The sequence below is a fragment of the Mycena indigotica genome (genome assembly GCF_014461135.1).
Source record: "Mycena indigotica strain 171206Taipei chromosome Unknown Mind.scaff0008, whole genome shotgun sequence".
In the NCBI taxonomy this organism is placed as follows: Eukaryota; Fungi; Basidiomycota; class Agaricomycetes; order Agaricales; family Mycenaceae; genus Mycena; species Mycena indigotica.
The window spans coordinates 1,197,201-1,223,213 of NW_023503007.1; the positions used below are offsets into that span (position 1 = coordinate 1,197,201).

Sequence of the window (26,013 nt, forward strand, 5' to 3'; positions counted from 1 at the left end):
TATGAGGAGCCTGAGATCAATACAAGGCAATCAATGGCAGTAATCAGGCCAGACTCCAAGAATATCTTCCAAGGAATAACTACAAGAGAATCTGTTCCATCAGGAGGTGCTCCATCTGTTGCCAACTCAGATGTACTATATGAGCTTCAAATGTTGCAAGAGGAGGTCAGAAGCTTGAGGACTGCATCACACACAGAGTTGCCTCCAGAGTATTCCTGATCTAATAATGTATTGTTTACTCTATATTATTTATTTCTGTTTATGAAGGGCACACTGTAGTATTTTTCTCAGTTCACATGCCATGTTTCACACCACTAATATTATTATAAATTGTTTGACATATTATACAGATTTAGACAAAATCTATATCTCAGAATGGTAATTTCTGATGTTTCTGGGCATCTAACATCAATAATATAGAAAGATAGAAACTAAGTCCTGAGTTCTGAACCTATTGTTTGTGGTAAGCCAAGAATATAAATGCTTGTTAGGATTTTTGTAGGTATAAATAGAGTGAAAAGATATTGAAGTGCATCATGGAAAATGATTAGTTGTCAACATTTAGACTTTCCATAGTGGCATTTCCAATACAATACTTGGAGTGTGGTACATATGACATAAATATAAAAGATCAAATTTCTGTAGTTCAATAACCAGAAGATGACTAAATTTGACAGATGGTGTCAGAAAATCAAAGGTATATTTGTGTCAGGCTTTGGGTTAGAACTTGGGCCATGCAAGACTCCCTGGTAGACACCTGCCCAGAATAGAGCAGAAACTATGTCAGGCCCATGTATAGACAGACGATGGTCAAGTCAAGCCATAAGGTCTAGTAAAAATGGTCTCTTACAACTAAGTTGGAGTCAAATCATTGAGTCGTTAATGCCTTCTTGCACAGAGAGAAGTGATTACTGTTAATGAGCTAAGCAATAGGGTACATGGTGCACTATTGCACTTTGTATGAATTTGCAGGTTTCCTATAGAAATGAACAATCCATAGGTAAAAAGATGACTAATTGCAAGTTTTCAGGCTCTCAGGGTCATTTTTGGCCAGGTCAGATATTCTACTCTTTCAATTGTCTATGTTATAAATTACATTGATTTGAAAACTTTTTGTTAAAATCTCCTTAATAGTCACAGAATATTCCAATATAGTGCTAAGTGGATGGTCAAATCTATATTGCCAGGCTATGTGCTCACTAATAGTTCTAATTTTCATCTGATTTGGACATACTTCTGAAAAATAGCATATACTACTGACCCATTTCCTTCAATTAGGCCGGTCACGGTCACATCGGATTTTTTGGCCGAAATATTTCGGCCGGTCACGGGTCACAGCCCATTCTTTTGGTCCCAAAGCGTCCCGATTTGGAAGGATTTCAAAAATTTCACGCCTTTGGCGCGCTGAATTTCCTATTTAGGTAAGAGGTCACACAAAGTTCGGCCTCCGGCCGAATTGGACATTTCGGCCAAACGGTCACAGGTCACAAGCCCGCTGAATTGAACGAAATGGGTCAGTATGTGTTATAAAATATTTTGGTGTGTCACAGGCTAGTGGTCAAGTGCTGAATGTCAAATAGCTATGATGGCATGAAAATTTCCACAGCCCTCTGGCCAGAGGCTGAAAGGGAGGTTCCCCTGACATTTACCTTTACTTATTATCTAGCTTTTAAGGGGAAAGAGAAAAAAATTATAGCAACATACTTATATACTAAGAAAAGTTAAGCCATGCTAGAAGGACTAGGGTAACGTTAAAAAGTACTTGGTTAAAAAATGTTTTGTTATTAACATGTTACTTACAAGTTAATAACAATATTAAGAATGAACCCTTCCAGGAGCCATGTTAAAAATTGTTAGAAAGTAGCAGGATGTATTAAATTAAAAGTCTGCCATTAGCCAATTTACTTAGGTTTGTTGCTGATCAAGGCATGAACTGGGCCTCTTGTGGTTTATACAATATGTGGGCTCCAGAACAACTTGCACCTGAGTTAGTATCAGGTTCCAGGGATGGTCTGCAAGCACTAAGGTTCTAGCTATCAACTGCGCTGTCATCCAACAAACAACATTATAATACTTTTTAACTTTAATATATTTATTATCTAATGATCAGCTCTTTTAATACATATATGGTAAGTGATCACGTGATTGTTATTAACATGACTGTTAAAAATTGTTAATAACATCACTTGTAACTTACAATATTAATAATTCAGCTGGACTTTTTAACGTTACCCTAAGAAGGACTGACCAACTGTGACATGTGTGACGGTTGGCAGATGGTCCCATGGTCACATGATTGAAGGTAAGCCGACAAGCGGTGTAGCATAAACTGATTGTAGACCTGAGGTCAGTCTGGCAGTCTGGGAGGCTTTGGAGAGTAAACTCAAGGCTGCAAGCCCACTTGCTTACATACTGATTTTCCAACAAAAGATTGACAATTTTCTTATCATAATGCTTGGACTGCCTAAAGATGTAGACATTACTGTAGTATTTTAATCAATTCAGCGCCCAAAAAGTGTGTGACATCGGCGCCGAATTGAAATTTTCGGCGTCCGAGGCCTCCGAGTGTGACCGCCGAAAATTTTCGGCACATTACGGCGCGGCCCGCAGGGCCGCGCCAGCCAAAAATGGTCAATTTTCCAGGTGAATTCGGCGTTTGTTGCTGTTGCATGTGACTGCCGAAAAAATTTCGGCGTTTTAATGGCGGTGTGACGCGTGACCGGCCGAATTGATTAAAATGCTACAGTACAGGGTTTAACCCTGATATTTTATCTACATAGCATACAGCTATATCTGACAAATTATTATGGAGGTTGACAAGATGCAGCCGTTCCTGCCATTCTGACATGAGAAAATGTGACATTTGATGGATGAGCAATATGAGGTTGTGACAACCAGTGCCACTTTTGACGGTATATTAGCACAAACCTAGATCAGTTTGTGAATGAGCAGATCATTATCAGAGTATGATTGATGAGGTAACACAAGTAAGTATGAAACCAAGTTTAAGTATAGCCAGAAGTGGCTTGTTGCAGCTTGCTTCTATATATGATGTGATGGATAGACTTATAATGAAACCTCGTTTTTAACTTTCAAGGGCTCAATGTTTGAGATATTAAGGGTCACAAATCAATGACTAGAGTGGCCAGATATGGTAATTTACTGATAGGAAGGCTGAGACCAGAGTAAAACTTCATATAACATTTGAAATATAGAGACTCATCCATATACACCTATCTATGGCTGGCTAAGATATGAATAAATAATTATTGAAAAAAAATTAGTGTCATGCATATGTGCACTGATGCCATCATGCTTCCCCCTTGCTAGCTATTCTTATTTTACAATAATGTGTATAACAAGTTTTCCTTTTTGAATGTGTGTTTGTATTTTGGCATCTATGAATTTAAAGTGTAGCTCATTGTTAATTAAGTTATTTTCAACCTGATGAAATGACAGAGGCTGCTATGCGCGACTAATATTGACATACAAAGGAGAGCGAGAAAGAGAGTGAGAAATGAAAAATGACAAGTCACGACAGGTGTTATGACAAGCCTGAGTTTTAAAAATTAGGTAAAAATACTGTCCTTGTCCATACAATTCTATCACGACAAGTTGTGCAGCATAGTAACCTGGACCACTCATGTTACTCCTTAATCGGCACTACACAACATACAAAGTGATCCATAGAACAGTAGGAAGATTTCAAGTTGGCCCATATGTACTTAAATGTTCACCTTTTTTTCTTGACTCCCACCAGGATCAAGAATCTATCAAACAAAACACCAAAAAATCGTAATGATCGTGAGCAACACAGATATCTATATACCATCAACTGCAAAACCAAAACCATAAACAAAACGAGTGTCCGTTCTCTCTGCCTACACAAACTCCGCGTGCTTCAGGTGCTCGCGGATGATCCCGTCTCTGACAATGTTGAGCGTCGCGGCGGTCGCCTTTGTATCCGTCACGCTTGTCGCGTACAAATACGTCGTGCGTGCGGCAGCGCTAATGCCGCCAAGGGCGGGGGAGGCAGCGTCGGCACGCAGAATGTCTTTGAACTTGTCTTTTAGGTCTGCGAGGGGAGTGGGTAAGTCGAGGGAAGCAGAAGAAAGGTACGCACACTTGACAACGACGCCTACCTCGTTCGGCCGGTTGCCAAAGCTGAGCATGTGGCGGTTGACCATGATCCCGCTCTGCAGCTTGCTGTGCATCCATCAGCCTCTCCGCCTTTCATGTCCACTGGCACCGCCACGCACCGTTTGAGCAGGTCACATTTGTTCAAGAAGACTACGAGGGTGCACCCTCTCAAGAGCGGGCTCTTGACCACCGCCTTCCAGAGGAGCAGCGTGTCCTCGAGGCGGTTTACGCGCGGGTCTTCCGCGAGGCGCTCGTCGAAGCATGATATAGGCGCCACTACGACTATCAACCAGGGTAGGAACAATCGGAGGGGGGAGGACGCACAGAAGATGATCGCGTTAACTGCGTCGAAGTACGGCAGCCACGCGTGTCGCATTGAGCGCGAGCCGCCGACATCGTATATAACCCATTCCGCGCCGAACGAATCGCCTGCGGTGGATCAGGATTGAACAAGGGAGAACAAACGTCAACAAGAGGCAGAGGGAAACCAAATCACACGCGAGTGCCCCGTAATCATCGAAAACGGCGATTTGGTCCCGCGGCAGCGGAGGCGCTCGGCAAACAGCTTCCCGGCGGGTCATAAGCGAAAGAAGGTCGCAACCGCCGGGAGAGCACATGCCCGTGAGATTCACGGGGCCAACGCCAACAAAAAGCGGACTAAATCAATGGGCGAGCACTCACTAGCCAGCCCCGAGCCCCCAAGCCCACCGGCCCCCTGCTCAAGTACAACACGCCACTCCTGGACGCCCATCGTCCGCAGTCTTGCGCGCACGACATCGTTGTCCGATGGTACATACCCCGGGGCGGTAATCCGGGCCGTATCCGGGAGGAAACTGTTAGCTCGTTAGGTGAAATAATATGTAGTTTGGAGGGGAAAGGAAACGCACAAACCCGCCCGGTCTTCGATCCGCACATCTGCAGCGCGTAACAGCGCCCTCACATCGGTGTCCTCCCAGAGCGCAAGGATGTCGTCTCGCAGCGAAGAGAGGACTTCGCTGGTTGAGTCGGTTGGCGAGTCAGGGACAGGTCTAGCAGTATTGTCATGGCAGATTGAGACAAAACACTAACACGCACCTGTTTTCGTCTTCGCCCTTCAGCCCCAACGCGCTAATCCACCCCCTCACCGCAAACTCCTTCCTCTTTGGTTGCGCCGGGCCCGTATCGTCAAGCACACCATACCCATGTGCCGCATCGTCCGCATTCGAAAAGTCCGCGCCGGCGCCAAGTACCCTCCTCAGATCTTCCGCGACCTTTCGTAGCGGAGACAACCGCAAAAGAAGTATGCGGTGCTTCTGTGACAGTTGCACTTTTGCAGCTGCGGGAGACAGCGCTGGCGGGGCGGTGGTGATGTCGCTGATCGTCGAGTCGAACGATGTGCGCGAGCCGGTGGGGAACGAGGACGGTGGTGATGAGCCGGTGGGGACTTCGGTGGCCTCAGGGAGGGAAAGCCGTTCTTGGAGAACATCAAGTATTGTTAAGACATTCTGAACGAGGTTCAGCTGCACCACTGCGCGCCAAGACTGCAGTTCAGCTTTCCACTGCGCGGGTGCGTATTTCAGTCTGAAGTCTGCGATGTGATGGTCAGAAGCTTAAGACAGAGCAAGATAGATGCGCACTTTTGAGCACGGTGCTTTTCCCGCTCTCGCTCTGGCCGAGCAGCAACACCTTGACCTCCCTTTTCCCCCTCTTCTTTCTATCTTGTCTCTCCCTCCTAAGCTCGTCGTCAATGGCGTCGCTTACGCGCTGCTCCTCTGCCTCTCTGGCCACACGCGCCTGTTTCGCTGCCGCAGACTCCCCGACAGGCGGGGCAATTACCGCAGAGAGCGGATCGGACAGTTGGGAGCGGTGGGAGATGCGTGCGGGCATCGCGGTGGTTTTGTGGGTAGGTGGGAAGGGAGCGTGTCTAGAGAAGATTGTGTTGTTGACGGAAGCTGGAAGGAAAGGAGAAGAGACGCACGCTAGCCGTCTACTCTATCTCTGACTCCTATCCAGCGCTGACCCGAACAGCACCCGGGTCTTCTAGTCTTCGTCGCTGGCGGCCGACAGTGGCGCCGCGTCTATGCTGTCCGTCGATGGGACAGAGGAGGGCGGGGAAAGGAGGGGCGCTCTATATACAGGGGACGCGCTGTGGGGTAGGGGCCAATGGAAAACGGAGATGGTGGACGCGGAAGCAAAGAAGCGTTTCCCTGTGACCACGGAAGGTGGACTCACCCCAGCTGTCGCGACGTACGACACCGCAACGTAATTGCGAAGTCTGCGGCAATGCAAACGAGCCAAAAAAAAGGCTGACATCGCATCACATGCACGTCACGTCACGCTTTCTCCCGCTACATCTAACTCATCGCTCAAATGTCCACCGACCGATGTGCTCCGTCGACACTGCACACCCATGTGCGCGGACGAAGCAACGCCCGCGCGACTCACCATCCCCACGCGCACCGCACTGCATCGCAGTCATCATCACACCACCAACCACAGGCCGCGGAGTTATCGCACAGGTACCCGACAGACGTCTGACGTCGGCGTCGGCGGAGCTATCACCATCATCTGCCACGGTAGCCGACCGCAATCACTAACTTATCTAAGCCTTGTGGAAGCCAAAAATTGATTTCATTGCCAGGCTCCTTAAACCAGCCCTCGTTGCAGAGCTAGTCAGGCCAATTTTCAGAGAGTGATTATAAGCTATATATGTATCAAATTCCCTCAAAATCAAAAGATGTGACATGATGTGACAAAAAGAGTTGGGGGTTGCGCTCTGCAAGGATTTTACAGCGATTTACAACATTGCCTTGTTGATTGTGTATTTCAGCAATGAAGATGTTGATATTTGGAAATTCGTTATATGCATTACTCAGTTTACTCTATATATACCAAGGACAAGCCTACAATATACTGGCACAGCAGGGTTTCTGCCAAAAAACAGGGCCCAAAGTAGGATTTATTTATGGCAAGGGCCTCCGGCACAGTGTGCCACATGTGGAGACCTTGCTTTAGCTCCCAGTGCTATAACCAAATGGATCAACTATGAGAACAAGAGTCTATACAAGACGCATACCTAATCAAGAAATCCTGCACATGTGGTCAAAATACTTTCAGCAAAAATGGGCATTTTTGAAAAGGAAAATGGGCACTTTTGAAACAAAATCCGGCTAGATACTCGTGTTGCTGATAAATACTGCAGATAGTGAAAATTAGTCATAGTATTACCTATTTGGGCCATCCATATGATATACAAACGAGAACCAGGGCCGGTGAATGCTCACACCTAGAGAGAAAATACTAAGAAGGAAATTTAGCCAACAGTATCTTGAATGGCGGTTCAAGCGCCATAGGTGCCGAAAAAAATTATAGTCATTTGGAAGACCAATTTTTCAATATTGTATGCCAGATCTGAGATGTATGTGACACATTGCCATTATATATGACAAATTAGGGTAATAATAATATGACACTATTTTTTTTGACAAATATTTGGGTTTGAATTCGGTGCACTTATTGTTTACAAAACATGGTCAGGAAGAGGGTATTCATAATATATGCTATATTTGATACCCCAATACGGAACTTGATTTCTTGTAAATTAGATACAATTTTTGCAACTTTTATTATATATCCATCAAAGCAGCAAAAAAGGCTATTGTTTTGGACCACTATTTCTAATATATAAATTCTGCTTATGGGACCATTTTAAATGAAATCCCAGTGTGTGTGTTATTCAATCAAGGGTCTACACCTTTTTTCAAAATCTTAGACCTGATGCTTAAGTTTTTTTTAGTGAATTGTTATAACATAATATAATATATTCAAACATAATCATATTCAAGTAATTGATAGTCTTGTGGCTATTGCAAGGGGGTGTCAAGATGCTTATTATGGACTAGACAGGGCTGGGGCTACTGTAAGGGCAACCCCGGAGGCCTGAGATCAAGGTCCTAGCAGGGGAGGATCCAAAGCGTGAACATTGGTAAGCGAATACAAATGAAGCTGACCTAGCAGGGGAGGATCCAAAGAGAAGAAACTCTAAGGGTCCGCCTGCTAGGTAGCTGACTATATACTGCTTGTCCGTAGCTGCCGCTGTCGGGCACAGAAGGCTTGGGCGGCGTCGCAGGCGAGGTCCCAGGGCGACCGTCGGGAGGGCGTTGACGGATCGGTGATTGTGCGGGCGAGATGGAGGGCCGGACCGGAGTCGGAACCGGAGTCGGACCGGAATCGGAGGCGTCTCCGAGGGGCCGAAAGGGGAGGTTCCCCTGACATCACCCCCCTTTGAATGCGGCGTCCCGACGCATAGACCGGAACGGAATCGAGTCGAAGGTCGCGGAGGCGATGTGTCGTGGCTTGCCAGGGTACTTACGATAGAACTCCGCAATTTTCTCCGGGGCAAAGACGCGGTCGAAGCGGACCCATTGGTCGTGCGATGCGTCGTAGCCTTTCCATCTGACGAAGTAGTTCAGCCGCTTATACCTCACCCTTGCGTCCAGGATTTCCTCTACTTCCCACTCCGGGACTCCGTCCTCGAGGTCCGGAGGGGGCTGGTCGTAACCCGGGCGTCCGTCGAAGGGGTCGTCCTGAGCGAGCTCGAGCTTGACGACGGGGAAGACCGGGTGGAGCTTCGAGTAGCGCGGAGGGAGGTCGAGCTTGTAGGCACCTTTGCTGATCTCCGCGACTATCTTGAACGGTCCGAGGCGGCGGTGGGAGAACTTCTCCGAGGGGCGAGTCGTCCTGATGTCAGAGGCATCCAGCCAAACACGGTCGCCAACCTTAAACTCCGGAGACGGAGTGCGTCTCCGGTCGTAGTAGCGCTTGTACTCCTCTTTGGCCTTAGTGAGCGGCCTTGGCTCCGGCAACACCAGTGGCAATCCGGTCGCGGAACTCGTTCACGGACTCCATAGCGGAACGGACTCCGGGTTCGAAGCCCATGCGCGGGAGTCGTCCCGTGTCCGTCATGAAGGGGACCTGCTGCGTGGAGGAGTGAACGTGGTTGTTGTAGGCGAACTCCGCGGCCGGAATCAGCTCATCCCAGTCGTCCTGCTGGTAGTTGGTGAAGATCCGCAAGTACTGCTCCAGCTCCTGGTTGACGCGCTCTGTCTGACCGTCTGTCTGCGGGTGGTACGCGGTGGACGTGGCGGGCTTGATGCCGATTAGACGCCAAAGTTCTCGGGTGAAGTCCGCGATGAACTGCGAGCCGCGGTCGGAGACGTACTTCTCCGGAGTCCCATGGTGCCGCCAGACATTCCGGTAGTAGAGGCGGGCTGCCCCTACTGCATCGACCGTCGTATGACACTCTGAGAAGTGGGCGCGCTTTCCGAGGGTGTCAACGACGACCATGATCGCGTCGTACCCATGGGCTTCGGGAAGCTCTACGATGAAGTCGACGGAGACGGTATGCCAGCGTCCGGAGGCGTTTCCGTGGGGTGCAGTTCTCCGTGGGGCAGTCTCCGGAGTGCCTTGGTGCGACAGCACAAGTCACAGGTCGCAACATACCGGCCGATATGGCGAGACATCTGAGGCCACCAGTAGTTCCGGGAGACCAACTCCAGGGTCTTGAAACGACCTGCGTGTCCGGCGACTCGGGTGTCATGGCAGAGCTCGATGATGCGTCTCCGGAGGTCCTTGTCTTTTGGTACGACGATCTTTCCTCGGAAATGGAGAAGACCGCCGGAGACGGCCCACTCGTCAGAACGTGAGGAGCGGGGGCCTCGAGCTTGACCTTGAACCTTAAGAAGTTGCCGGGCCGCTAGTGCGACGGGCTCCTCCAGGTCAGGCTCACCGGAGAGGGCATCACGGATGTCACGGAGGAGTTCAGAGCCGGGACCGGAAACGGAAACGCCCTCGAGTGCGCGGACGTGGAAGAGTTCAGGCCGCAGAAGGACGACATCGGAGTTGTCGGAATCGACTCCGTGGTCGGGTCTCCGGGAGAGAGCGTCAGGCCGACCCATATCGCGGCCAGGCTTGTGGTGCAGCGTGAAGTCGAACCGGGAGAGGTACAGAGACCACCGGGCCTGTCTCCGGTTGAGGTGCTGCGTCTTCCTGAAGTACTCCAAATTCTTATGGTCAGTCCAAATCTCGACAGGGTGCGCGGCGCCCTCGAGGAAGTGTCTATACTCCTCGAGTGCGCGGATGATCGCGAGCATCTCCTTGTCGTGGATTTCGTAGTTGCGCTGGACATCATTTAAGCTTTTGGAATAGAATGCTACAGGGTGCCACTTCCCGTCCGGGGCGGATTGTGAAAGAACCGCCCCGTCGCATAATCAGAGCTGTCCGCCTCGAGTCGGAAAGGCCGTGTGTCGTCCGGAATCGCCAGGACCGGTTCCGAGGTGACCGCGTCCTTGATCGCTTGGAACGCGGAGGCCTCCGCGTCGCCCCAAGTCCATTGCTGGTCCTTCTTGGTGAGCACGAAAAGAGGGCGCGCAAGGGTCGAGAAGTCCCGAATGAACCTGCGGTAGAAGTTAGCGAACCCGAGGAACTGCTGAATGTCCTTCTTGTTTTCCGGAGTCGGCCAAGCGGAGACGCCTGCGACCTTGACGGGGTCCATTTCGACGTGGTTGTGGGAGATGATGACTCCGAGGTACTCGATTGACGATTTTTCAAAGTCGCACTTCTCCGCTCGGAGGTACAACTTGTGCTCTCGGAGTCGCCGCAAGACCTCCTGAACGATCTGCCGGTGTTTCCGGAGGTCGGAATGGGCGATCAGGATGTCGTCAAGGTAGATCATGACGTCTCCGGAGAGGATGAGGTCCTGGAAAATGTCATTCATCATCGTTTGGAACGTCAGGGAGAGTTTGTCAGGCCGAAATACATCACCAAGGGCTCGAACAGGCCTCGGTTAGTCCGGAAAGCTGCTTTCCACTCGTCACCTTCCTTGATCCGGACGTTGTTGAAGCCCCAACGGACGCCGAGTTTGGTGAAGTAACGAGCGCCTTTGAGCCGGTTGATGAGGTCGTTGATCAGCGGAAGGGGGTACCGGTTTTTGACAGTCATCGCATTGAGAGCACGGTAGTCCTGGACGAAGCGGAGTCCGCCGTCCTTCTTCTTGACGAAGAAGACCGGAGACGCCATCGGAGACTTGGAGGGGCGAATCCGGCCCGTCGAAAGCCCTTCCTCGATAAACGCGTCGAGCTCGCGTTGCTCAAGGGGCGAGATGGGGTACACCTTGCAGTTGGTGGGCTTAGCGTCGGGGACGAGTTCAATGGCGTGGTCCCAGGCTCTCCGCTCCGGTAGCGTGTCGAAGGACTCCTTGTTGAAGACGTCCTGGAACTCCTTAGCCCAGTCCGGGATCTCGGAGGGCGGAGGGGCGGAGTTCCTGGCGAAGGCTTCGGCCAGGCGTTGCGAGACAGTACTGCCAGCCGCGTATCTCCTCCGAGGGGCGGAACGAGGTGTAGAAGATGCGGTCACCATCTTCAAGCTGACCATCGTCATCGTCGTCGTCGGAGTCCGGCGTCAGATCAGGCAGGCCGGAGTCGTCAGCGGAGACGGAATCGTCTCCGTCATCAGACCCAGAAAGGTCCATGGCGCAGACCGAGGGGAACGGGCCGGAGCGGAGACGCTTCTGAAGCGACCGGAGTCGCCGCAACTCGGTCCGTTCGACCCGCTCTTCCTCACGGCAGGTCGAGCAATTGGGGGGCACCGTGTCATCTTGACCTCCTTGGTTTCCCAATTGATCTCTGGGTTATGTTTCCGCAACCAGGAATACCCCAGGATGAGGTCTTGCTTGCCAAGATGGGTGACGGCCAGCTGAACTCGTTCGGCATGGCCCTTGTAGCGCAGGACCAAGTCCGCGATCTGTTTGATGGAGCCAGCGTCATTGGGGGTGCCATCGACATTGAAAACCGGAATCGGCTGATCGAGGGTGCGGACCGGAATGCCATTCCGAGCAACATAGTTCGTGTCAATGAAGTCGGAGGTGGCACCACAGTCGACAAGCCCAGAGAGTGAGAGCTTCAGCGCGCTGGTGGTGGACTCGAGCTCTAACGGGAGGTGGAGGGAGTTCGCCCCAGGGGCAGCGGCAACGGTGTACTGCTTGGGCAGTTTCTTTTCCCAGGCAGTGAGGCGGCGGAGGACGATGACCGGAGTCGCGGGCGGAGTCGGAGACGGAGTCGAGGCGGGGGGCAGGAGAGGGTGTGTCTTTCGTTTCGGGCTCATTGTAGGGCAAGGAACTGCATTCATCATACAAAGAGGCAAAACGATTTATAGACGCGAACGAGGGCACACCAGTCACTCGTCGCGGGGACAAAATCCTCTCCGGCCATCGACTCCGCTGCCGTCTCCGGCAGGGCAGCTGTGTCCGTGTAGCGGGCGATCAACTCCGCTAACATCTCATCACCGAGTTGTTGGATCACCTCGCCGAGGATGTCCATTGAGCGGACATCGGGGGGGAGGGGCAATCCCGGGCGAGATGGTTTGGGTCGCCGCACCTGAAGCAGGCGCGACGAGGGGCACCCCGAGCCCTGGTGCGATCCAACTCCATAGGGACGGGAGCTGGAGGCGCCGGAGCGGGGGGCGGGCCGCGGTGGCACGACCGGAGCCACCGGGCGGAAAGGGGCCGGAGCCGGGATGCGGTTGACCGGAAACGGAGTCCGAATCAAACCGCCAGGCGTCTTGGGGGCGGCTGACTTGATCAGCTTGGCCCGGACCAGGGCCTCGTATTGACGGAAGGCCCGGGTGCGCCAGCTAAGGTAGTCCCGGAGGTCCGGGGGTCGTTCGAGGACGTGATTCCGTTATTGATCAGGGGGTCAAGTCCGTGGCGGAACTTGGTCACCTTGACCAGCGCGTCTTGAATCCGGCGAGGTCCATCAGGTCCTCGAAGTCGTCGGTGTACTGGTAGACATCCTTTGTACCCATGTGATAGGCGGAAGTCTCCAGCTTGGAGAGAGCGTGATCTTGCTCATTCTCCTCGACGAACCGGAGTCGAAACTCGGAAACGAACGAGCCCCAGGACGGAAACGGAAACGGGGCTTTGCTTCCGTGGCGCTCCGCCCATTGCTGAGCGGGTCCTTCTGCCATAAACGACATGGCATAGCGGACAGCCTTTTCCTCGCTCGCCTCTCCGTTGACCACGAAGGCCTCAGGGGCAAGGCGGGCGTAGGTGCGGACCCGTAGAGAGGAACGCGCGGCCGCGTTTCCGGTCGCCGTTGAAGGTGAACGGGGGGTTTGGTCGCAAGACCAATTTTGAGGCGAGGTTGATGTCGCCAAAAAGGGCTTCGGAGTCGCCCTGGACCGGAGTCGGAGTCGGAATCGACGTCTCCGGCGATGGTGTTTGGGGTCCGCCAGCATTATTAGCGGCGGCAGCGGCAGCGGAAGCCTGGTTGGTGAGTAAAGCAAGGGCCTCAGTTAGGCTATCGATTTTCGCCTCGAGTGAGTCCAGCCGGGCGTCTGCGGTAGGAGTGACTCCGGACGGCATGACGGGTGCGGGGACCACAGGAGTAGAGGAGGAGGGGACAAGTGGCAGGGGCGGTGACGAGGGCGGAACGGACTCGTACTCCGAGCCTGAGTCAGCGCCGAACCTGGCAATCTTGTCCGGTTGATCCCGTAGAGAGTTTCTTCTGCTGTAAGGGCAACCCCGGAGGCCTGAGATCAAGGTCCTAGCAGGGGAGGATCCAAAGAGAAGAAACTCTAAGGGTCCGCCTGCTAGGTAGCTGACTATATACTGCTTGTCCGTAGCTGCCGCTGTCGGGCACAGAAGGCTTGGGCGGCGTCGCAGGCGAGGTCCCAGGGCGACCGTCGGGAGGGCGTTGACGGATCGGTGATTGTGCGGGCGAGATGGAGGGCCGGACCGGAGTCGGAACCGGAGTCGGACCGGAATCGGAGGCGTCTCCGAGGGGCCGAAAGGGAGGTTCCCCTGACAGCTACGCCCTAGCTTTGAACTTGAATATTGCTTAAATAATAAATTTCTATATTAAGAACATTGCTACTAACCACAGAATCGCACACAGATGCCCCATGGCTTTGTTAAATATCTGTTGCAAGTATATGTTGAGCGCAACCTATGTCACTAAACTTTTTGTACTTATTTCTCAATTTGTGGGCAATTTGAGAATATTTACCTGTAAATAGCCTTATATACCACTTGTTCACAGTACTGGGTGCAAGACATCACTCACAGCTTTGCATCCCAATGAGGATTAGTTGAATTTTTACAGCTTTTTTTTACCAATTTAGGACTTTAACAGCAGTGACCCAAAAATGGAAGTGTGGAGCAAATCAATTGTTAAAGCACATGCCAAACATGTGTATACATTCACACAACATCTGCTTAATATAAGAGTAACATGGGGTAGGGAGGTCCCAGAATGTCCTTAAAAGACCTTTGCTATATAAAAGTTTAGGGGGGTTCTAAGAATCTCAAAATATTTGTGCCTTCGCTGCACTGAATTTCCTATTTAGGTAAGAGGTCACACAAAATTCGGCCAAACAGTCACGAGTCACAGGCCTGCTGAATTGAATGACATGGGTCAGTATCTAATATCACAACCCGATGTCAAATCAGCGTGGTTAGCAACAGACCCTTCTTGGCGGAGTAATGCGACGCCGGGTCTGTCTAGAGAGACAAAGTGATCAACAAAGAGCATAATATATTTCTAAATATTTTCAATGTTTATTTGACTATAGTCTAAATATTCTTGCTAGTGAATCTATTTAATATTACGTGGATGATGTTTGCCTCACCCCTTGAGCCAATCATCTGGGTGCAGTGATTTTCCGTTTCTTGAACACATGTATAATGCACCAAGACATTGTGCCAGTGCGGCAATACTTATTCAGATGACCGGGCAAAGCGGCCATCAGGTAGGGCCTTCTCGGTGTTCCGAGCGAAATTCAAATGATCTACATTGATTAGTACTTAACGAACGAGGTTGGATCTCTGAGGACAAGAAGAACTTGAAGTCGCCGCGTGGCATGCGAGGCCGATACTCAAACGAGGATTCACCGGACCCCGATCTTAAAAGGCTGGCTCGCGAGCCTATGCATCCAGGTAAACATGCGCTTCCAATCGATTCTCTCCCCGTTCCTTATTTTCGTGTCCTCCGTCGCGGCATACCAGGAATTCTACGGCCAGTGCGGCGGACTTCTTTACACAGGCGACACAGGTGTGTTGTCAGAGAACTATGCTCATAGTCACGGCTCACGATGGACTGCAGTTTGCAAACCTGGATCAGTTTGCTTTGTCCAGAATATCTACTACTCCCAGTGCATTCCCCAGCAGTGGCTCTCGTCCACCACTACAGCCAGCACTACGACCAGTGCAAAGTGACGACTCGGATGTGATTGTAAGGGGAGTATGTGATGTGACAGCTGTGACTGATCACGTGACTGGTCCGTGCGCAGATAGCCCTGTACTTAAGTAGTTGGCCGTGGGGCTGTTCCCCCGGCTTTGGTATCAACTAGGCACCTGGACCCTCATCCCCTGACAGCATACCAAAGCCTCTATATCGACTCTGGCACTCTTCTAGCCCCAGTTGATCCTTTCTATCTCCTATATTCGTCCTCACCCTACTGTGCTTGCCTTCTCTCCTCCAATGACGACTCCCGGCGTCTCTGTTGACCTGTATTCGTACTGCCTGCTTCTGCAGAGCGAAATTACTCGCCTCACCGACCGTCTTGACCGTCTTGAGTATGGTACGCCTGCTCCACCCCCTGCTCCCCCTTCCCCTGGTCCTACATTCCATGGTGTCTGGGACGGCAGTCGCTGGGTTCTTCCAACGATCCCGGCCCCTACCCCTGCCGTCATTGCTGCAGCCCACACTTCCATACCACTCGCCGAAACCTTCCCCCCCTACTGCGCCCGACACTGTCACGCGCTTCTCTTGTACGCTTGTGGTGCCTGACTCGGCTGTCGGGCATATCGTGGGTCGCGGCGGCAAGGGTCTCCACCAAGCTCACGACACTTCCGGTGCTCAGTTCGCGCGTACTCTGATGATCGCTGCGCCTGGCGAGCGCCGGGTCTCTATCCGGGGAACCGACCAGCAAATCGGTGAAGCGCTTATCGCGCTTGGGAAACGGTTCATGCGCAAGCGTGTCCGTGCGAAGAAGCAACGTCAGCCACCGTCTGCTGAGGGACCTGCCCCCCTCCTCCTGCCGCGCCTGTGCCTGTACCACGTGCCACGAAGATGGATGTCGACCGTGCCCCTCTGCACCGCTCGTCCACCGTGATCCACGCCCAGTCTCAGGTGCCCCCGCCACCACTGCGGTTCGACCTGCCACTCATCCGAGGGCCTCGGCCGCTGGTGGGCCAGCTGGGCATTCGCGACTGTCTTCCCCCCTCTTCCCGTCTTCTCTACCCCGCCAACCTGCCGCCGCCACTACCCCACCTATGCAGGCCGCGGCACCATCTCTTCCTACCCCCCAGCCTTACCCTACTCCCTTCGCACCCTCGGTGGTTATGGCCACTCCGTCGGCGCTGACCAGCGCGTCACCTACCCCGATCGGCTCTCCTATGCAGATCGACGTAGCTCACGCCCGGCCGCGTAACCGGCAGACTGCCCGACGAGGGGGCGTACCTGCGCAGTCATCGCGTCATAGGCGACAACCTCTATTTCCCTGGCGATCCCGAATATGAGTTCGCAGAACCCTACACTCCGCCTATCCGTCGAGGCGACGGATCTTGAGGAGGGGTTGGTGTAAGGGGAGCATGTGATGTGACAGCTGTGACTGATCACGTGACTGGTCCGTGCGCAGATAGCCCTGTACTTAAGTAGTTGGCCGTGGGGCTGTTCCCCCGGCTTTGGTATCAACTAGGCACCTGGACCCTCATCCCCTGACAGTGATGCCCACCCCACGGCCCGGGTCTCAGAATGAATCGAGTACTTTGCTGGTCTTGCATGATGATTATATTTCGCACATATTGTAAACATGATTCAGATAAGCAATTATAGCTTCGCCAACAGCTGTTGCCTGCACGAGAGCCAGTCAGCATCGCCAAACAACGTTGCAAACGGACAAGGGAGCACTCACGGGATGTAAAACAGGCGCACTTTCACGGGGCCGATCGACTGGCCGAACATACCGGCGGTGAGCGCAACAAACAGCCAGTCGTCGTGGATCGTGCACTCGACGGTGCCGGACCACAGGCCGACGTTGAACGAGTTGTGTGTCGCGAGGCCGTCCCGGACGTCGCCGCGGATGTGCGTGAGGGTGACCTTGCCAAGGAGGGGCAGGTCGGCGAGGAGCTCGGCGTCGAGCTCGGTCTCGGAAATACTGCCTTTGAGCTGGGGGCGGCATTAGACGTCATCTTGCGGTGAGGTAGAACGCACGAGAAAAGAGCTGTTGGAGCCGCCGATCGGGATGGGCGTTTCGAAATCGCGACGGGGCATGATGGGTTAGGTAGAGAGCTGTTCACAAGTGAGTTGGTGCAGCTATGTACGGAAGAGGACGAACTGTGGTTGTGGAAGTGCCGAGGGTAGGTGCTATGGATTGAGACCCTGTAGCGCTCGCTTTTAAGCCTCTCCCTCTCGCTTCGGCGCCGTAAATAGCAATATACGATGAGGGGCGTCGATGCCAGCCGTCTGTCGCATTCCAGGTCCCCGCCTCCAAGGTATCGAGCGCGCTGTCACCGCCGCCGCCACTAGTAGTACTGGTTTCATTAGTTACAGACGTTTGCAAAATTGATTGCAGTCGTGAATTTTGATTGAGGATGACATCCCGGCCGGAGACCCGGAGTCTACCCAATTTGGGCCATGTGTGACGCACGTTACTCCACACTCCACCCCAAACCGCTCAGGCGCACGACGACCGCCGGCCCCTGGGGACAAATGGGTTGGTTGGTTGTCCAAAGTCGCGGTCAAGTCGTAGGATGTTGTATACGGTTCGCTCGCAGCAGCCTGCGAGTGCTGCAATCTCTGGGGCAGAGAGATTGTGCTGGTGCCTCCAGGCCACGATACGATGGCGGAGTTGCTCGTCGACAACTTGGCCGGGCATGGGCGGAAGGAAGAGACCGTGAAGGGAAGATCGGCCGGGCATTCTGTCACCGGACCCTTCCAAATTAGGCTAGATTGGGTCTATCTAAACAAGTACAAACACCGAAATCAAAATTCACGACTGCAATCAATTTTGCAAACGTCTGTAATACTTGTTGGCTGATTACACCGGTATAAGCCCAGACCGTTCCAGCAGCCAAGGTTAGGCGAAAATGTTTGTTTGACGTTGCTTCAATGTCTGGAATAAGTCGCAAGTCTTGATGGATGTGGATGTGGAGGTTACAGCAGCGCGTTGATGTTCGGGATGGTGGTAGTGTAGTCCGAGTTAGCGCCTAGTCACACGACGCTCGTCGCTCGAGTGCGCGATTCAAGATGAGGGGAAGAAGGAAGAAGACTTACGTGGCGGTGTCGTGATGACGTGGGTGCGTCTGAGTCATCTGTGATTGAGACTGAGAAACACTGATTTGACCTGCTCCTCTGGCGCTTTGCAGTCTGTGGATATTGCGCAATACGCGGCGTCATTACCTCGTCACTCGCCCCAGCCTCTTCCGGCACTAGCCACTCCGGACGGCAATTACACAATGCCATCACACCATCACTTCTTTTTCTTCGTCGTGACGGGGTGTCACAGCCCCAGGACCCACTTTTCTCCTGACCCCCACTAGGCAACAAGGCTGCGACGCTCGCCCCGCACAGAACGGCCTTGCCGCTCTCCTTCGCGAGCCTCTCTCCGTCTCGTTCTCCTGGCGAGCATCTCGCAGTCCTTCGTCACCTCCGTTCCTCTTCCACCCGCGCCATCGGTGCCCAGACGCCGGGCGTGTCCTGCGTTCCGGTTGTCTTCGACGGCCAGGTGATGCTGAGTCACGGTCGCCACCCCTCCCGCGCGACATCGCCCGCGAACTCGTCGAATTCCTCGAATTTACCGTGAACACTGAAGAGTCAAGACTCGTGCCGTGCCTCGTGCCGCTTACCCTCGTACCTTACCGTGATCTCTTGCGCCTGGACCCACTCTACGTAGTTCGTGGTCCAGTGCTGCTCCGTACCGTGCCAGGCGTGTGTGGCCCGTTCAGCCCCTGCCTTGGTTGTTGGGCGCCTCGCAGGAGACTGGCATGTCTTTCCCAGCGGGGCGTCCCGACGCTTACTTTTGCTTGTACGCTGTTTTCATCGTCTCTCGAGCCGTTGTCAGCACCATACGCTATGCAAACTTTACGCCTTGTCACGCGGGTAGCTCCAGTGTGGCGGCCAGGCACGACGAGGCGCTGGTGGGACTCGTGGTGGAAGGCGACGTCGGACCGCATGGGTGTGGTGGTGCGCACACTGCACCTATATCTCCTAGTCGCAGCGCACGGACGTGGTGGTGGCACTCTACGCCCGTGTACCATCCTCTGTTGCCAGTGGAAATTTTTGGGCTTTCTTGCGTCGCTTCGGCCGCGCTTTGTTACTTTTGCTCGCTGCAGGACTTCCTTGGTGTGTTTTCCATCGATTGATTACGTTCTTTTGGCTGACTTTCTCATCTGCGCCAGGCTCGGCAGTATGACGACGCGCGACGCATCCCATGGATTGGGCGAGCCCTCGATGTGAAGCGAGCGAATTTGGGTGGATGCTTATAGATAGTGCATTATTTATGGTGGAATAAGTATGTTTGCTTGGAGACACGGCCTGAAAATTTCCCATGGCATCTTCCATCATGGCTCCCTTGATTCTGTCTCGATGCACCTTAAAGTCCGAGCGCAGCTAGCAACCTGTCAAAATCCGGTGATCCAAGGCCCTGTTGCTCATCAATGCATCTATGTCCGAATATATAGCTGAGACACGCACCGTGACTGGATCCCATCCCTCCTTCGCGGCGAACCCGTCCGTATCGCAGCCCAGGTTGTGGCCTGCCTCAACTTAGCATTTTCATAAAGCACCAATGATCCCTCACCAATTGTGATGTCCGTGAGCCCCGCTTGACCAGCAGCGCTATAAAGGAACGGGTTGAGGAAGCCGAGGACGGGCTTGCCTGCCGCGATCAGGCGGTCGTTGACGAGGGCGAAGATCGACGCAGCAACGGGTGAGGCCGCAGACGTGCCATAGGCAAGCTCAAACTCGCCCTCTAGTATGGATTCCAATGAGCGAGTACCCCAAGTAAACAGAATGACCCACGATATGCCATTTCCAGGCGTTGCGCCTCGATGGCGATGTCTGGGTATCCGCGGCCCGAGGTATTGTAAAGCCCCGCATACTGGCCAGCGAGACCTGCCTTGTATGACTCGACGTCTGCCCGTTGGTAGTCGGGAACCCTGGCGCAAGGTAGATTAGCGGGTGCAGAAGAAAGAGTAGATTACACGCACGCAAAGTGGTTGGAGAACCCGCCACTGGAAAATAAACTAGCCCTCTGCGGCGGAAGGCCGGTGATGCCGCCGACGGAGGTGATGAAGGGACAGCCAACTGGGGCGGTCGGTACAAACTCGGTGCATTCCGCCAAATAGGCACCGGCAACTCCGCCTACCTGACAATCAACAGCTGAAAGAAGAGATGAAGAAGCTACTCACCATCGCCGGAGGAGAATAGAACCGAGACGCCGGCAGCGCCGAGCTGCATGTAAGCATTGCACATTGCCCTAAGTTCGATTGAGTCAAGCGGCAAACTTTCGAGGGGATGCGTAAACTTGCGTGTTAAGCTCAATGGGCAACTCTGGCTCGTTAAAGCCGTAGCTAGTTGTCAGCACAGTGGGTCGTGTCTCCACAGGTAGAGACAAGATGTGGTTGGTAATGTCCTGGTATCCACAGATGAGATGTTGCTTCTCTAAGTGAAGCACACGTACCACAAAGCCTTGAATTCCATCGGCATTATCTGGGCCGACAGAGATGAACTAAGCAATGTTAAGACGTAGGCCAGGTCAGAGTGATGCACGCACGGTGACGGGAACACCGCCAGCAACGCCGACGGTATATTGTATATCTAGGCCAGCCTCCACACCCGCTTCACTGAGGACTCATTCGTGAGTTACCGCCGAAATATCAGGCGGTACAGCAACGCACCCCTGTGTTTGTTCGTTCCGTCCGCCGTCGATGAGGCTGGTGGTAAATGTGGTGCCAACTAAGGCAGGGTTGTCCTTCTCGAGGAAGAGAGTAAGGTCGGCCTCATTAGCGAATTCCTATAGTAATGACAGGTTTGTTTCAGCAGAAGTCCGAGTGGAGACGCACATCGATGTAGCCGGCGACAGCGAGGACGTTGCCTGTACTGCTGTTGTTCGCCTTGGCCGCTGGTACACCATAGAAAGCTTGAAGACAAACCTATCGATCGTAATGAGGCGAGAACGAACGTCGATTAACAACTCACCGGGGTAATCGCTGTCGAACAACTTTCCGGTATTGGACGACCCTGCCGCGGGACGATCTCTGCACGCCTACTGTCTGGGACGTGATTGATGGCCGCAACGCCTGGCATGCGTTTCAGCGGGGACACGAAGGCGACGGTTGGGTGAATGAATTTGATGCGACTCTGGAGGTCAACGGGCACTGAGTACTTCAGCGTGCGAACGCTCTTCTTGCCGCTGGCAATGTGTGTGAACTGCATGAAGTCTGCTGCAAGGAGCGTGTTGGCAGTCTTGACGGGGGTTGTGAATTCGAGGACGTCTCCTGCGAAGGAAATGGATTTGGCGGCGATACCGTGCGAGTCGAGCCAGCCCTTGACGGCAGACAGGGTCTCCGCTGTAGGCTTTACATACTCTGCAATCTACAAAGGCGTTAGAGGGACAACACGTGGCCAGCCGATCGAGCACGCACCTTTTCGGGACTGAGATGCTTCCCGTAGTTAGTGCTGGACGGGGTGGAGACATCATATGTGGCCCTCTCCAGTCCGCCAATGTCGGTGTGGGCGAGAGCGATGCGCAAGGTGACCGTTTCCGACGATGCCACGGCTCCGGCGCGCGCAAAGCCGTTCGGGACGGCCTTCACAGACTCGTGCACTGCCATCGCACGGCCAGCCAATGGACTCCCGCCAGAGACGACGGCCATGTAGGCGGCGAGCGTAACGAAAGGGAGGAGTCGCATGGTGGGAGTACGATGGAGGAAAGGGATTTGTTGTTTTTTGTGAGCGCGAGTGCTGCGCGACGGCCTTTGCAGCCCGCACCCCGATGAGCCCGTCGATGGCAACAAGGTGGTGGATTCGCGTTCACCGTTGAGTGGTGGGCAATCAGTCATGTTGCTTCCGTTCATCCAAACAACACGACTTTTTCACTGAAGCTTTTGGTTCTACGCCTGAAAAGCGTCAGGCGGGATTTGTGGCATGAGAACTTTACCCCCCCCCTCTCCATTGCTATCAGTCTGCACGGAGCACTTGACTGAGGTTGGGTCACTGTGAGTGGAAGGCCTTGACAGACGTGTCACCGTGACGTCTCGTGTCACGCCTCTTGATCAACGCACTGCCACAGCATTTCCTGTGACCTCATCGCCATAAGTATGGGTTGGGCGATACTTAGTTAACTGCTGAAGTAAAAGTGCCCATCCTCAAGGCCTCATCATCATGCAATTCAGTAACCAAAAATATGAGTTATGCTAATGTGAGACGCATCTCTGGGCACAGTACATGGGAGTGTCACCCATGACGATAAGCCCGGTCTTCTTACCGCCTGGCGCGGCTTCTCGCACATGGAGCTATTTGCGGTCCTACGCCTGCAGTAGCGCGGTCCGGACTCCGTGGTGGGTGTGTATTTTTGCTTCTGGGAGCAAGGATGTAACGGGAAAATCGAATCGCGTGATCGTGTTGACTGATTGATCGCGGCACAGCCATCTGCGGCACGTGTGCATTCCTTGCTGCCAACGATCATCTCAGTCGTGCGTGCTCAAGCGCGCTGCTGCTCGTCCTCGACACATGCTGCATGCTGGGTGTTGCCGAGCCTCCGTTCCAATCGCCATTCTTGGCAGCGGCGCTGCAGAGTGCATTTAGGAGGAGGCGCTATTCATAGTGCGCCAAGCGAAGGCTGTGAACTTGAAGGAGTTTGTGATTTGGAGGGGAGTGACTCAGAGTGAGAGGAAGAGGACAGTATTCGTACGTGGCTTGGCGGCTCTTTCTTCAACTACGGGCGCTCATTGGCTTTCGGATACGAAGCCCAGTGTGCAGCCTGAGGAGGCTTTCCATTGCGATTATGCAGGAGTCTCACCCTCTCTCCTGCCAGTACGCGGCTTCATTCCACTCGACCCTGACACAATCCAACGACAACGAGGCCCGTCTTGTTGCACCGCCAGTTGACGTGCTCCTGCCTGTCGACTATCTGCCCTCGATCGGCATACATTCCGCGGGTATTTAACCATGGAAATCACATCTTCTGCACTAAGCATCGTCTTCTCTCTCTCCATGTTCTCTGTCCGCCACCTTGGTCTCGTCGCTGCGCTCTTCACGCTCTCTGCGCAAGCGCTGCAAAGCCCAACCAGGCGGTACGCCATTGGCCCGTTCGCTGCACGTGCGCCACTCGCCGGTTCGCTCATCGGCGGCCTCCTCGCAGCCCGCCAGGAATGTGGCGAGTTCTGCGGGGCAGGCGACTGCTGTCCCCCCGGGTGAGTCATCCTTTTTGTTGTGCCCCAACCGTCTCAATTCTCCGCCAGTTCCACCTGTGACCCCGCGGGTGGCTGCTGCCCGACTACCGCCGCAGGAGGTTGCGCCGGCCCGCCCATCGCCTGCCCCGCCGACGGAAGCGTCGTTTGCGGGGCTAACTGCTGCCCCGTTGGCCAAGCCTGCTGTGTGTCCTTCCCTCTTTCTTTGCGTGACAGTTGTTAACTGTTTGTCCAGCGGAAGACAACGTCTGCGGCCCGGCGGGGGGCAGCGTCAGTGTTGGCCCGAGCGTGAGCAGCGCCGGCCCAAGCAGCAGCGTGCGCCCGAGCTCTGCTGCACCGAGCGCCTCCAGCATCACGCGCCCGGCCTCTAACGCCGCCCCGGCGACCGCAACGGCCACGGTGACGCAAACGCGCCCCGGCGCGGGAAACTCTGCTCGTGGGGTGCACGTAGGTGCAGTGGGATGGATGTGTGTCGCTGCAGCGGGCGTGTTTGCTGCAAATGTGTTGTAACGGGCCACGGCATTTCATGTCTTAGGTTATTTATTGAGTTGGGCAGCGGACTTTTGACGCGATGTAAAATTGCCCTGTTGTTGTTGTCATCCTGGCAGGTTTTTGTCTCCGACACAACCCTTACTGAATCTCTGTCGAGTCCTTGAAGATATAAAAGAAGACCCTGCACAAACGCCGTGTCAGTATCTGGGAGGCCAGCTAGCCCAATGTAGTAACCCTTACATTGTGCCAGCTAGCCCCCAAGGTGGCTACATGCCAGTGTGCAAGGCAAGCCAGCTATGCAGATGTACTCTTATGTGAGCAGTCTTGTGTAGTGTGCTGAGAGCAGCTGGTATTTATCCCCACAGATGCCAGTGTCACTGCATCCCAGATTAGAATTGGTGCTACTAAGTACCTATATATGATACTGCGGACTTCAAGGGTTTGCAATTGGTGTGCAAAAATCCTCGTCTCCACTACTGCTGCTTCTTCGATGGTCTCTGGTTGGTCTCAGGCTGTGGCGTCTTGGTGGCGTCACTGGCGTGTTGCCAGCCTGACTCGATCACTGGCATGGGAACAGAAGCTGCAGAATGATCGGCCGTCGGGCAATGTCCGCCGCTTCAGGTTAATTGCCTGTCAGATGACTCTCTCTTCCTCTGTTTCTCCCACTATGTGCACCCCCCTCTGGACCCACTGCCAATACCAGTACCTCCGATGCTACAGTGCTTGCATTGGAGGCGGGGGCAGGACTGGAATCTGCTTTTGCAAAAGCTACTCTCAATGACAAGGGTGATGATAATGCAGTCCAATGTGAGTGGCCATATGCTGCTATGAGATATGCTTATAGGATCAACCCTACCAGACAACCCTCCAGAAGGAGGAGCAGTGTACAGATACCAGTCACCTGGTCATGCCTTGACAGAGACTTCAAGATGGTCTGTGCTTTAGTTTGTGGACTATGTGTATTGCTCACTACTGCTGCTTGTAAGGTCAGAGGCTCTTCATCATACACAAGGCATTTCAGGTGCCCATGTAGTCAAGGTCCAATCACCCAAGTCCAAGAAGAAGAAGATTGCTGCTTGGGGTGATCTTTTTTGGATATAAAACTGGGGTGATTGTCAAGAACACAAGGGAAGACTGGTGAGTTTAGTTTTTCTGAAGTATGCTCCAATCTCAAAGGATCATAGGGCTTGTGTTCTTGCCTCCACAACTGGGTTTTCTGGTGCCATACAACAAGGATACACCTCTGTTGATGCTGCAAATAATGCATGGAAGTATTACAGTGCATCAGGGCTCACCTCCTCTATCCCTTCATCTAGCTTCACACTCCCACTTGACAAGATGCCCAAGCCACTTCCACTGAATTGGGAGCTTATCCCCCCAGAAAGACTGCAGGGCCGTGCAGCAGATGAAGGGTGGTTTGTGGTGGTTCATGGAGTTGAACCAGGTGTCTATGCAGCATTGTATGTCCTTCCAGTACTCAGAAATACTCAATGCTGACAAGGGTAGCTCTGAAGCCTGGCTTCACACTAATGGTATCAGTGTCAATGGCTACCACAAGGCAGATAGCTTTCATGATGCTGTGGCTTACTTCAACGTGGCAGTACTTAATGGTGAGACTGAAGTGAGGAACACACCACCAACTATAGGGTGAGGTACTTGAGGGTTGCAATGGAAATCTGAAGGTCAGTTTGAGATTATATTGAACTATGACTGAAAGATTGATTATCTCACCTAGTTTGGACTTACACTGGATGTTAATGCTCTTGGGTCATAGGCTTATATTAAGCAAAATCATAAATCATGGATATCAAGTCCTGAATATCTAAATAAAGAACATGTTTCATTTATGTTCTGGCTGTTATGCTAGTGTCATTATAAGTAGAGCTTCAATAGGCTGAGATCAGATGCATATCATGTGCTTGTATATTGAAGAG

At 52.9% G+C, this 26,013-nt stretch overlaps 4 protein-coding genes across 4 annotated transcripts; 1 reads left to right on the forward strand and 3 right to left on the reverse strand.

Moving 5' to 3' along the window:
• Window positions 1–3,881: 3,881 nt before the first annotated feature.
• MIND_00918400 (Guanine nucleotide-binding protein alpha-4 subunit) lies at window positions 3,882–6,567 on the reverse strand (the record flags this gene model as incomplete). Its single annotated transcript, XM_037365818.1, has 10 exons — window positions 3,882–4,075; window positions 4,124–4,206; window positions 4,260–4,416; window positions 4,465–4,569; window positions 4,822–4,973; window positions 5,028–5,168; window positions 5,215–5,707; window positions 5,757–6,043; window positions 6,098–6,111; window positions 6,565–6,567. The coding sequence occupies 10 exons, from the start codon at window positions 6,565–6,567 to the stop codon at window positions 3,882–3,884; spliced, it is 1,629 nt and encodes a 542-aa protein (XP_037217230.1).
• Window positions 6,568–17,003: 10,436 nt separating this feature from the next.
• On the reverse strand, window positions 17,004–17,447 carry MIND_00918500 (uncharacterized protein; the record flags this gene model as incomplete). The annotated part of the gene is made up of 3 exons (XM_037365819.1): window positions 17,004–17,028; window positions 17,089–17,342; window positions 17,388–17,447. 3 exons carry the CDS (start codon window positions 17,445–17,447, stop codon window positions 17,004–17,006), a joined length of 339 nt encoding a protein of 112 aa, XP_037217231.1.
• A 2,320-nt stretch (window positions 17,448–19,767) lies between these two features.
• On the reverse strand, window positions 19,768–22,252 carry MIND_00918700 (Tripeptidyl-peptidase sed3; the record flags this gene model as incomplete). Its single annotated transcript, XM_037365820.1, has 13 exons — window positions 19,768–19,818; window positions 19,869–19,930; window positions 19,975–20,145; window positions 20,196–20,332; window positions 20,384–20,537; window positions 20,585–20,652; window positions 20,681–20,808; window positions 20,857–20,904; window positions 20,950–21,019; window positions 21,074–21,189; window positions 21,239–21,328; window positions 21,375–21,770; window positions 21,821–22,252. 13 exons carry the CDS (start codon window positions 22,250–22,252, stop codon window positions 19,768–19,770), a joined length of 1,923 nt encoding a protein of 640 aa, XP_037217232.1.
• A 1,138-nt stretch (window positions 22,253–23,390) lies between these two features.
• MIND_00918800 (uncharacterized protein) lies at window positions 23,391–24,097 on the forward strand (the record flags this gene model as incomplete). The annotated part of the gene is made up of 3 exons (XM_037365821.1): window positions 23,391–23,590; window positions 23,639–23,772; window positions 23,823–24,097. 3 exons carry the CDS (start codon window positions 23,391–23,393, stop codon window positions 24,095–24,097), a joined length of 609 nt encoding a protein of 202 aa, XP_037217233.1.
• Window positions 24,098–26,013: the final 1,916 nt, after the last annotated feature.